General features: G+C 49.4%; 2 protein-coding genes across 3 annotated transcripts in view; one reads left to right on the top strand and one right to left on the bottom strand.

Annotated features, from left to right (window-relative positions):
* NEIL3 (nei like DNA glycosylase 3) lies at positions 1–11340 on the top strand. 2 transcript variants are annotated; one of them, XM_032955448.2, is made up of 11 exons: positions 1–955; positions 1832–1977; positions 2830–2961; positions 3600–3813; positions 4836–4910; positions 5612–5778; positions 5944–6128; positions 6772–6995; positions 7759–7916; positions 8930–9098; positions 9330–11340. In XM_032955448.2, exons 1-11 carry the CDS (start codon positions 830–832, stop codon positions 9510–9512), a joined length of 1779 nt encoding a protein of 592 aa, XP_032811339.2. In that variant the 5' UTR covers positions 1–829; the 3' UTR covers positions 9513–11340. The 2 variants fall into 2 exon arrangements, with proteins under 2 accessions (XP_032811339.2, XP_032811340.2); XM_032955449.2 differs by lacking the exon at positions 4836–4910.
* CEP44 (centrosomal protein 44) overlaps positions 11309–12451 on the bottom strand; it is a 19497-nt gene continuing 18354 nt past the window's right edge. The window contains exon 13 of the mRNA XM_032955458.2: positions 11309–12445. Coding sequence (XP_032811349.2) covers positions 12397–12445 — 49 coding nt within the window. The 3' untranslated portion in view covers positions 11309–12396. The remainder of the gene's footprint in view (positions 12446–12451) is intronic.

Raw genomic sequence — 12451 nt, forward strand, 5'->3', positions numbered from 1 at the left:
ACCGCAGCTGTTTGCTGCCGATGCTGCTGATGCTGCTTCTGCTGCCACTTCTGCAAATGTTTTCCCGCCCACTGAATTATCGCTGAAGCCGCTTTCCGTTTAGCAACTTTGCCCGCTCGCTACTGCTGAGACGCAGTAAGGCGGCAGTGAGCGGTGTGGGGTAGCCGCTGCTTAGGATCAATCCCGTAGCCTGTTGAGTGTTGTTGGCTGTCATTGCTGTGTGAGCGGCTCCTTACTGCTGCGGCTTGGACGCAGGCGTGAAATTAACTCTTGTCGAGGGTTAGGAGCGTTCGTTATCCACTCTGTTTGTGTTCCCGCTGCAACACTCGGCGGCTGTAAGGAGGAGGTGGTGGTGCGTGGTTAGGGATGTTGGCGACTCTTGCCGCTATAGCGCTCATTTATTGAACTCGTTTTCATTTAGAACTGCTTTGTGCGTTTAGTGTGTTGTCCTTTCCCACCCCGCACCTCCGTTGTGCACGGTTGGCTACGTACGGTGCGAAAGAAGTTCAACATGTGCCATTGCGCATAATGCAAACACACTGCAGTATAGCGTATGTGTCGATAGTGGCTGCTTTTGCTAGTGGGATGCTATAGCTCACAGAGGGTGGCTGCTCCTGACAGTATTACTTGTAGAATATTATAGACTGCAGAAAGTGGTAGCTGTTGCTAAGAGTTCCTCTGCTACTGTCAGAGCGTTATCATTTTGTGGATGGTGGTGGCTGCTACGGTTAGTGGTTATCCCCTGCTCGTGCCATTGCTGCTGTAGCAGCGCTCCTAAACAGTCCTGTGGAAGATTAGCGGTGGCTGCTGCTGTTGTTGAATCGCCACCATGGTGGAGGGTCCTGGGTGCACGCTGAACGGAGAGAGGATCAAGGTCAGGGTTCGAGTCTCCCAGACGGTGCTGAGCACGAGGACAGCGGCGTCTGGAGTTGCAGTCCACCAGCAGCAGCAGCGCGTGAGTTCCTCCAACTCATCCAGGGCCTACGAAAACAAACATTTTGACCATGTGTTTTGTTGATTAACGAAAACATGTTTAACCCAGGTATCTTCTTGAATACATATGTATATAGTAAGGATAGGCAAAGTGTATATACAAGAGGCAGAGTCATGGCAATGTCATTCATTTTTTTCCATAAGGTGAGCGAAATTAGCACCGGATATTAACTTTAAGAGATATTTTTTTTGAATTGCAAAATTTACATTTTCAAATGGTGTTTTTCGCACAATCAAGCGAGTGCCTAGGGCCAACAACCTTAATCCAGCCACTGAACTCATCCCCATGCATTGCACTGTTTTCGATTCACAGCCTGGCACAACGCATCCAGTTCACGCCTCGATAATGCACTGCGGCTACTGCAGTCACGTGCCACCATCCGATTTACTTTGCCACAACGTAGGCCAAGCCTAGACAGCGTGGTATAACCAGGCAATCTAGCAAACAAGTAATCACCAGGCTGAAACCTGCTTAGCCTTCTCCAAGACCTCTTAACCTCCTCAATGGCGTGGCGTGATTGGTATGGGCACCTAGTGGAAGTAAACTAAACATTTTTTTTTATTTTACTAGGTAAGAGCCACTGAGATATATAGCTCTTTTAATTTCGCCACCGTGGCGAGATGAAGGCCCGTGAAATGAGGGCCTCCTGTCCAGTTCTGCCCCTCCCCCCTGCCCGCGCAGCTCTTCGTAGTCCGACACCTGGACTCCGGTGCAGTTGCACTGCCTGTACACACTATAGCTGCATTACTGCATCTTTACACTGAAAAGTGGCGTTCGTTCGCACTCGAAAGCCAAACACGAACTCTGCTCCCAATCCTCCCCGTGCCTCTTTCTCAGCCGTGCAAGGCGGCCTCGCAGGGCGCAGCAGCAGGAAGAGGATGGTGCCCAGCCGGGCAGCTCTCAAGCCTCACGGGGCAGCAGTACACGGGCGTGGAGACCCTGGGCAAGGAGCTGTTCCTCTACTTCCAAGAGAGCGCACTACGGTAGGCACTGCCAGGGCTGCAGCGATAGTGGTGGGGGGCAGGTGGGGCAGTTTGCCCCTGGCCTCGGGACTGAGGAGACCTCCGAAAGAGCCAAGGGGGGGGGGGGGCCCTCGTCTGGAATTTTGCACTGAGCCTCCAAAAATCTTATTGCCACCCTGGGGACTGACTACACATTGGGCCTGTTGGGAGTGGCAGGTGGGTTGAGGTCGTTTCCTGGAGAGAGGAAAAAAAAGATAACCTATAAAAGCTCACGGTACAAAAATACGTGTTTTTTGAGAGGAGACAGATTACATGAATCGATTGTGTGAATTATTAAATAAAATACGTGGGAAGATGGTACAATGAAACGTCCATTATTTTATATATTCTTTGTCAATGTTCCATGTTTATGATCCATTGTCATAGCAGTTAGTATACATTAATTGAAATGTTCTCTCAATTTGTATCATTTTAATACCAAACTGCCTTTCATAATTTCGCTTGGAATCCACATTGTGGTGTGTTTCTCGGTAGTGTACCTCCAGCAATGTCCGTTACATAATCTATGCACATGCTTGATTTTTCCCCACTCACTGTACAGTAATATTACTATAAACCCTCTGCTGTAAGTTCCAGTGCAGTAGCAGAACAGCAATAACAGCCACCATAAGTGCCGTTGACGTCACCATGGCGCTTGTGCCATGCAAGGTGCACTTTGATGCTATGTCAAGCGTGGAAGGTTCGCTGGCAGGAGGTTACAGGACAGACCAAGGTTGTTGAGTTGACTGAGATGATTGACAGATGCACTAGCTGTGCTTACGATTAGATCACAGACACTGCAGTGTTCGTTCAACTTGGCTCTCTCCCACACAGGGTGCACTTTGGCATGAATGGTTCCATGAGAATCAACTCTGGGGCCGAGGGCCGGGCTCAGCGTCCACCCGCCCTGGAAGTCGTCCTCAGCAGCGACCGCATTATCTTCTACGACTCCACCTTTGATGTCAGGTGCTGACGCAGACCTCGCCCTACGGGGGATTGACAAAAGGACTGCGCTACATCTGCTGACGCTGCTAAAGACGGTGGGCAGTAGAGGTCGCGTTCACTTCTGAGCGACGAGTCAAGGATGGCTGCTGGAGCAGAGGGTGCATGGAGGCGGGCAGAGAGAGATTATCGGGGAGAGGTAGGAGAGTGCTTGGAGGTGAGTAGAGTGAGAGGGGAGAGGTAGGAGAGTGCGTGACGGGGAGTAGAGTGAGATGAGAGGGGAGAGGTAGGAGAGTACGTGGAGGGAAGTATAGTGAGATGAGAAGGAAGATGTGGAAGAGTGAGTGGAGCGGAATAGAGTGAGATGAGAGGTAGGCGCTACAAGTTCATGGAAAATCCAGAAGGCATTGGGTGCGATCTTAAAATTGATCTAGGATTGGATTGGGAGCCAGCGGAGAAGTCTGAGTACTGGGGTGAGGCGATCTTGGTTACGGATGCGGGTGAGAAGTTTGGCAGTGGCATTTTTAATTGTCTGGAATTTGAAAAAAATGAGGGATTTGTAGAGGCCCCAGAGGCGCTCGTGAACAGGCACTTTCCCCGGAGCAGCCCAGTCTGTAGAACCCTGCACTCGGTGTAACCGTTGCCTTTGCGCGAAATGGTAGGTCGGCTGAAGCGTGTCGCGAGCGCGTACGGGCGCAGGGGGACCTGGACGTCTGCTCGGCGCGGTTCGACGTGGAGAGGGCCTGCACGGAACTGGGAGCCCACTCGGGCCGCATGCTGTGCGACGTGCTGCTCGATCAGGCGCTGCTGCCCGGCGTCGGCAACATCATCAAGAACGAGGGGCTCCTGGACAGCGGTCTCCACCCAGCCATTACGGTGTGAACAGGCGGCGGAAGAACCACAGAAGCCTTGGCGTCGCCACTTCTTGTTGGGCATTTCTAAACAGTTTTTTTTAAGGCGCATCTGCCAAGTGGTGGCATTTAAGAGCACCCGGAGAAAGCTAAGCAGGAATTTGAGGCTAGTTGGTAGGTCATCGTAAGGCTATCTGGTAACACCAGGTGGTGTATCCTTTAGGCTATGGTGGCGGCGGCGGCCACGAGATGGCAGCTCAATAATTTAATTCTTGAAGCCATGAGTGGGTTGACATGAAGGGGGCAGTATTTCTCACTGAATATTTTCTGGGTCACTGACACTGGATTAGGTGGCACAGGAGCCATAGCGAGTTGTATACTGGATGTGATATGCCGCGTGCAGAGATATTTTCTGGGACACTGACGCCGCCAGACCCCGGAAACAATGAAGCCCTGGCCTCCACTTATTGAACTTCCACGAATTATAGAGATTGGTGGCATAATGTGGGAACATTTTGAATATTTAGCATATTGCCGCCATAGAATGTGCGAAATGCTGCCTGCTTCGTTAATGTCTCCTATTCTTAAACCTTGCTTTAGTCCATCTTGCCTGGAAACTGTTCCTGGAGAAAAACTAAAGACTCCTACACTGTGAATGCCTGGAGTCTAATCAAAACACATTTACACTTGGTCTAGAATGATGGTGTTTCGCCATTTATTCTGGAAACTCATTAGTGGAAATTGCCTTTGTGCAAACACATACTGTTGGTGTTTTTAAACAGTAAGCTTACTTTTCTTCTATTTTTTTTAGAGTCTTAAAAAAAGTTCAGTCCATAGCTAATCCACTCTGGTATGAACGCCTGCCCATGCCATGTTGGTCATGCAAATTTGTTTGACCATACTTCACCACACTGGTCAGTCGTGCAGGTTTGGTGAAAGTAGGTGCCCAGAACTGATTTAGATATCACTCGTCACTGATGTCATCCGTGGCTTCACTTGACCATTAAAACTCTCTTTGTTGCTTTTGTGATGTTCTTGTTTTTTCAGGTGAGCCAACTGAGCTTGGAGCAGATCAAACACCTCGTTAAAATGACCAGGGATTTCTCTCTGCTTTTCTATCAGGTGTGGTCCTGGTGGCAAGCAACAAACAAATCCCCGATTCACCAGAGCCAGCACTTACTCATCATACCGGGGCACACAACATACCGACTGCACACCTATGGATAGTTTCTATCAGGGGGTCGACAACCTGTGGCTCGGGAGCCGCATGCGGCTCTTTAAGTGACTGCTTCGAGACCGTTATTTATTAAGGACCGCCACCGTCTTGGATTCACCCACAGTGCACTGCGGCTCTGAAATAGAGATGTATACCGAATACGAAAAAAATGTATCCTGTTATTTTGGTTGCCGACCCTTGCTTTATAACAACGATAATAACACGTGAATAATTTCGAGCCCTTCATCAAGCCGCTGTTGCATGAAAGGGTTTCCCACGCCGATAAGTCATTGTGATAGTATAACCATACTTTACCAAGCTGGTCAGTGCGAACCATATTCATTTAATTAGCGAGCCATGTCAAGTGAATGCCATAAGCCCTGTGAAGCGAAGTTCGCAGGCTGTTAGAAGTTAACTACACAGGCCACGTGAATGAAGTCATTTGCAGTATAAAATTAAGTCGAGGGTCGTACGAAATGAATTCGTGAGCAGTACAAAATTAAGCTACGGGCCGTAATAAACAAAGTTTGCGGGCCATACGTAATGAAGTCGTGGGCCGGTGAAGATTCCCCACTCCCTATATTGACAATGCGCTTTTGTTACCCAGTGCCGGAAGACGGGCTCGGCGCTGCAGAAGCACTGCAGGGTGTACAAACGCAGCGCGTGTGGGCAGTGCCGGACCCGCGTGGTCGTGTGCCGGCTCGGGGAGAATGGGCGCATGACGTACTTCTGCCCACACTGCCAGCACGAGGATCCACGGCACGTCGACCCCAGGTAGCGAGGGTCTCCCGTTTCAAACCCCGACGAGGGTGTCATCACCGTCACTTCAATAATTAACGAGTTGTCAAACGCACGCTGGTTTTGGTATGTGACGGTGTAGTTCAAGAACTATACCGTCAAGAACTCTGCTGTAAACTCACGATGTGTCCCCCTAAACAGCAAACTCCAGCACAGAAACAGCAGCCTTCTGGCCTGGGTGCAAGGAGGCAGGCCGGACACCGCCGAGGTCGGCAGGCAGGACGTTGCGTCGCGAGCCGAGGAGGAGTGGGCCTGCGCCGTCTGCACGCTCGTCAACCGCGGCTCCGACGCGGCTTGCGACGCCTGTCTCACCCAGCGACCTCCCCGTGCGTCGCCACTCCACCATGGCCCTTTTGCTCACGAACACTTTGTGGTTTTTAGTTTTCAGCATCTTGTGCTGAATCTTTCAACGTCAAGTTTTAACGTTTGTTTAAGCTTTCCAACGAAGGTTAAAAGCAAATTATCGTCGGCTCTGTGTGTCCACCTGTCTATAACAAGCGGATGTGATAACGCGCGCAACAACTATCCAAAGTTGCGTTGCTATTAGGGACATGCCCCAGAGGAAAGCTGTCCAAATTGACCGAAGAATTTACCAATACTTGGGAGACCAAAACTAGAGCTAAAAGGACCACTTGCAGTTCTGCAAACCTGATAAGTCTAATGCAAATATGTGGCATGCTTTGGTAAGAAAGATCCCTGACAGCTACATGCGTTGGCTCCCGTATTGCTAAGTATATACTTCCGAGAACATACGCACGTTGTAAACCGATCGATGTTTCGTGATTTATTCTCACTTATTTTACACCCGGAGCTCGTGGGAAGTCATCCGTAGTTGCCCTATGGCCATATTCACAGGCGATGTTCACCACCTTGTGCTCGTTTGAGCAGAAAAGCACGCAGACATTTTTGTTTGGGTTGGGTTGGTTGCTTTAGAGTTCTCATTAAAGAGGAGAATGTGTTCCTGTGCAGCGGAGCCTCAGGCAGACTGCACGGAGCACTGCTCCACGCTGCATGACGACCGTCTCATGCTGTACCCGTGCAACGCCTTCCCAAGGCCGTGCGTGGTGACCAAAGTCAACCGACGCACGGCGTTTGGTACGGCCACGCTCATCGTCACCTCTCCTGGGTCGCCCCCTGGCCCTCCCGCGCGGGACGCCCCGTTCGGAGCAGGGGGCTCGTCGGACTCGCGCCAGGTAAAGAGTTCTGCGGGGCAATCGAAGCCTCCCGTGATCTCAGAAGGTAGACTCAAAACTAAACCAAGTGCGCAAAATATCGTGCAAAATCGCGTGCATTACTTAGCGTTTTCCAACGCGTGTTTGTCTTTGTAAGTATTAAACTGAACTATTTTATAGAAACTAAACTTTTTATTTTACCAGGGAAGGGCCCACTGAGCTGTATAGCTATTTTTGCAGAAGCAACCTGGCCCCAAATGATAGCTGAACGAAGTGGCTTATCGCGTGCAAATTTATAGCAGCCAAGTACTCTGAACGCACGTTGATTCTAAATGTGGAGTAAAAAAAACCGGAGGACCCGGAGAACATTGAAACTCCAAATATACAGCAGGCGTCAGGATCGGGATGAAGCCCACGAGCCCCTCCATACCAGGCACGGTAGTTAACATCTCGCCACTGTGAGCAGGACGGAAGTTGGCAGGCAGCTGTCAGGTGAAAATGTGTCATTTTTTTAAATTGTCCTTTTCCCTCTGGTTTGTGCCTCTTGATTTTGATTAATATGCTCGTTTTCAATCTGGTAGGTCCCTAATAGCAACACTTCATATTAAAGTGTTGTTCATATTGGTTCTCATTCAAGAGTTGTTTGTCCCCCACACCATTATAGATGGAGCCATAGTTGAAAATCGTTCAACAATTCTCCATTCACCACTAAAGAGTGTTCAGTGCAACGAATTACATCATATCAACAGAGCTCTAACCCAGAAGTGATTTGTTCTGTTCACAGGCGGTGAGCTGGAATGAACGTGCGAATGCCAGAAGCCCTCTGAAAACAGCACCACACACACCCAGACCGGCGGCTCCATTCCATGCCCCCCAAGCATTTAAGAGATTCAAGCCCAATTTTGTGGACAGGACACCCAACAATCGCGGCCAAAATTCCGGGTACGTTAAGCCTGTGAAATCGACCGCATTTTAACACATGATCCTGCACCTACATCCGGAACCTGTAGCATGAAAATGGGTTTCATTCCAAACCATGATCACACGAGGAGAAACGGCTCACGCCATATTTGTCCGCGCAGCAAGGATCTTCGCCGCACTAATCGAGTAATGCAGGGGAATGTTTTTGACCTGGCAACACTGCCGTTTCTAATTTTAGAGTGCTCGGTCAATTCGGTCACTGACTCTTGATAATTACAGAAGTAACTTAGATGTGTGTTGGTGTGTGATTACCAGTGAAGGGCATTTTAAAGTTGCATTCAGCTTTCAGGAAGGATTACATTTCCCCAACCAGAGTTGGCACAGATTTTTAAAACTATATAACTACAGAGGTTTCATGCCGTTGTGCTATACATCACAACCGTGAATTCAGTTCCTGAAAAAGCTCCCAGGTCATGGAGCAAAAAGTCAGATATTGTCACCAATCAACAGACAGCAATCCAAATCATATTGGAGAACTGATGTGTATATATATGAGTGGTGGGTTAAAGTATAGGTACTCTCACCGTTTACAAAGTAAAACTATCTTATTTTACCAGGTAAGGCCCACTGAGCTATATAGCTCTTTTTCAGAAGCGACCAGGCCACGAATGATAGCTCAACGTAGTGGCTTACCACGTGGAAATTTCTAGCAGCCAAACACTCTAAACGTGTTTCTAAATGTGGAGGGAAAAACTGGAGGACCCGGAGAAAAATCCACACGACCACGGAGAGAACATACAAACTCCACATATACAGGCGTCAGGGTCAGGATTGAACCCACGACCTCCTGTTTACCAGGCGAGGTAGTTAACATCTTGCCACCATGGCTCCAGCATTGAATAGGCCAAAATACCTTGTAGCTCTTTACAGTGGAGGGCGCTTCCGTCAACTGGGGCGTGAGCAAGCACTCTGAGGGCTCTACCTTTCGCCTTTCTAGAGCATCAATTCTAAGCCACCGTGCGTTTTCCTGGCAGTGAAATCCCCGATGCGAGCGGGGCAGCGGCGCGCGATGGCACCGTGGCACGCTGCAGGGGCCACGACCGCCCATGCGCGCTGCACGTTGTGCAGAAAGCCGGGCCCAACAGGGGCCGGCACTTCCACGCCTGCGCCCTCCCGCAGAAGCAGCAGTGCCAGCACTTCGAGGTGAGCCACTTCTGGCCCTAAGCTGCAGGATATCTCGCGCTCGGCCGCTGACAGCCCCACCTGGCTGTCGTCGTTAATGGGGGGGTTGCTCGTGTTGTGATCTGTGTGTGTGTGTGTGTGGTTGTGTGTGTGCGCCATTCTGGGCTTCATTGGTGCTAAAAGCACTTGCCCCAAATGTACGTTAACACTATATGGGTGATATTTGTCTTTGTGCGGCTCCTACCCGTGCAGTGGGCCGACCTGCACTTCCCAGAGTGCGATCATGGCCTGCGCTGCGTCATGCGCACCGTCCTCAAGCTGGGCCCCAACAACGGACGCAACTTCTACGCCTGCGCGCAGGGGCGCGACCGCCAATGCGCATTCTTCCAGTGGGCGGACGGGGCATCTGGCGTACACGCCTTGCCCGGCTGCTAAAAGGGGTTTGTCTCAGAGCAGTCCAGAATTACCTGGCATAGGGCATCACTACAGGAGGTCGTGGGTTCGATCTCAACCCTGACGCCTGTAGATTTGGAGTTTACATGTTCTCGCCGTGGTCGCGTCGATTTTTCTCCGGGGACGGTAACCCTCAGGAGCCGTGGGGCTCGTGAGGGTTACCGTGTTATACGGATTACAATGCCTACTTTGTTTTTCATCCTGTATTTTACATGTTTGGGTGTGTGCCTTTTAATCCAGTGTGCTTGTCCAGAATTGTCTAGACACCAGGCACACATGTAGGATGTGTCTTACTCTCCGAAGCGTATTATAATCTTGAGTACAGTATTTGACCACGCTTCACCACTCTGGTCAATGCGGGTTTGCGACGGTGGATATAGTGTAGACGGTGCGTAGCACGGCAAGTCCTCGTTTAACGCGGTAGATGCATTCCCGAAAAGTGCCGCGTTAAGCGAAAATATCCCTTTAAATAATGTAACGATAAAAGTTTTCCGAGATACGCTGTACGCAATCAGATGCCGTTATGACGGTGCGCGTTCAGAGTTGTGCGAAACGTGTTCGCGAATTAATGGCGTAAGAGCGAAAATGCGTTGCGTTCACTCGTTTAGCGAGGACTTCTTACATTATAGTACAATGGATTTGACTGCACTGCCCCCTGCTGACAATACAAAAAATAAGGACTGAAAAAAACAGTTGGGATGGTTACACGAGTGCAGCTCGGTTGCGAATGGACTCCCAGTTTTTATTAAAATTCACCGCATCTCGGGTAACACCACCACCACCCTCCTTCCCAACGAACAGATCCCCTGATGAATGGTACATTCCTAAAGACGCAGTCACCTTGAAGCCCTGGGGAGTGTCAAGCACCGCGATGCAAGGCTAATTTGAAGTGAGCAGTCTAATCGGCCCATTTGTTTTATTTTGAGCAAAGTTGTGTTGTCTGGCATTGCTCACTGTTGCCTGTGGCAGCACTATAGAGCCGTGTTTTATTCTTTCGAGTTGCTTTTTGTAATACCCGCTTGACTCTACGCTGTTGCGGTTAGACGTGCTGTTTATACGACCTGCCTCTTGGAGAATGAGCTATGAACTCGCTTTTGATGCTCGATCCTGCCGTATTCCATCCGATGCTCACGGCAAACTAAATTTTTACACCCAGCCACGGTGCGCACGCATGCCTCTTGTTTTACATTCCGTAAGGGAGGTTTTCTTGAACGTTTTTAATCTGAGAAAAATGTTCCAATTACAATTGGCTCCCATTGATAGAGCATGCTGACGCATCCTGTGCGCAGTTTCCCTGCGGTCGGCGCAAATTTGAAGCTCATGCGACCGATTATTTTTCTCCCAGTTGGACGCACGGGGCAGCATTAAACCACAGCATCATAAATTACGGTAAAAGCGTAGCCCTGTAATTATTTGCTCATGCCACTGTTGGTGGAAGCGCTTCCAATAGAAAGCTCTGGAAAGCCCCCTTTGTGGATACGTAGACCTATTCTTCCATGCAGGCAAGACTTCTTGGAAGAGGTGGGAATATCCACACTTTACACCACCACATTGGCTGTGGTGTACCCATTTATATTGCTGTGTGGACAAAGGTGGAGGGATTTAAGAAATTGGCTCATTGCTTCAGCTGCCACGCCGGGAGATCGAACCAGTGACCTCTTGGTGGTTGCGAGTCCAGTGTGCTGACCATTACACCACAGCACCATCCAGCGTATAAATCCATTTAAATGTGTGATAGCTTACTTTGTGTGTGCGTGTGTGTAAAACCAAGACGTGCATTAAATAAAACCGTTTATTTAAAGTCTCTTTACACATTGTAAAACGTTTTCCACCAACCTCTGTCTCCCAGAGATGGGGGCTGAGTAAAGTCTTTCCGTAAGAAAAAGCTGCTTAAAATAACACGAAGAATGAAGACGTCAGTAGAAAAGAGATTTTTTTAAATGTTTGTTTAGTTTACTTCTCATCGCCAAAAAATATTGATAATTTATTTTGTTTCCCAGTCAACCCAGTAAAGCTTCTTGGATCATATTTTTAAAGGAAAATTACGGACAGTTTTACTTTTGGCATTCTAGAGAGATGGGAGGACTGACGGGCAAGTTAGGTTTGTTTTTCCAATTGTGAAATTCCCTTTGCGTACAGAAAATGGGGTTTTGGCTAAAGAAGCAAGGTGAGAAGCCAGCCAATCACAACTAATTGCAGAATCACACAAGATTCAGACCTGGGACACCAAAAACAAATGACTTATTTTCTTAAATGTCAAACTCGGGGGAGGAGGGGGAGGTTCCAAAACAACCCCGTAAATTCCCACGCATTCCTCCGGGTAGGTTTGATGAGAACGTGCGACGGGCCCGTCGCTCAGGAGACCGGAGGGACCCCTCCTGTGGTACAGCTGTGCCGCTAGACTTGGGTGCAGCTAGAGGCCACAGTGAGGAAGCCATTAGGGATAGGGCAATTTCCCGTCTTTGGCTGCACTTGCTCCAGCACAGCAGTTGGCTCGCTGGTGTTTTCAAACAGTGATTATCCAAGTTACATATACCGTAGCGCTGTCTTCTCTCCTGGAGCGATGGCGATGGTATCCCTCTGGTTGTGGTTAAAGTGTCATGCACCTGCCAACATTTGACGTGGACGGATGTCAATGAAATCAACTCGCGTGCAGACACGAGATGAATTGTTACATCATCATAGGATCGTGAGAGAGATGGCGATGGCTTGGCGAGACTTTCATCTACCAGTGCATTGATCGTGGCCGATGATAATAATGTCGATGGAGGGTCAAGCCTAGTGGAAGGCTCTGATAAAAGCAGTGCTATTCTGCTGTAGGAGAAGAGTGGGTGATGGTGGCTTCCTCGATATCGAGGAACAAGCCTCAGACTCCACAAGTCCCGGATTTCAGCAGCATCCTCGTCTCCTCCAACCTGCTC

Source organism: Petromyzon marinus, chromosome 16 (genome assembly GCF_048934315.1).
Source record: "Petromyzon marinus isolate PM22_M1 ecotype Great Lakes invasive population chromosome 16, UKy_Petmar_22M1.pri1.0, whole genome shotgun sequence".
Classification (NCBI taxonomy): domain Eukaryota; kingdom Metazoa; phylum Chordata; class Hyperoartia; order Petromyzontiformes; family Petromyzontidae; genus Petromyzon; species Petromyzon marinus.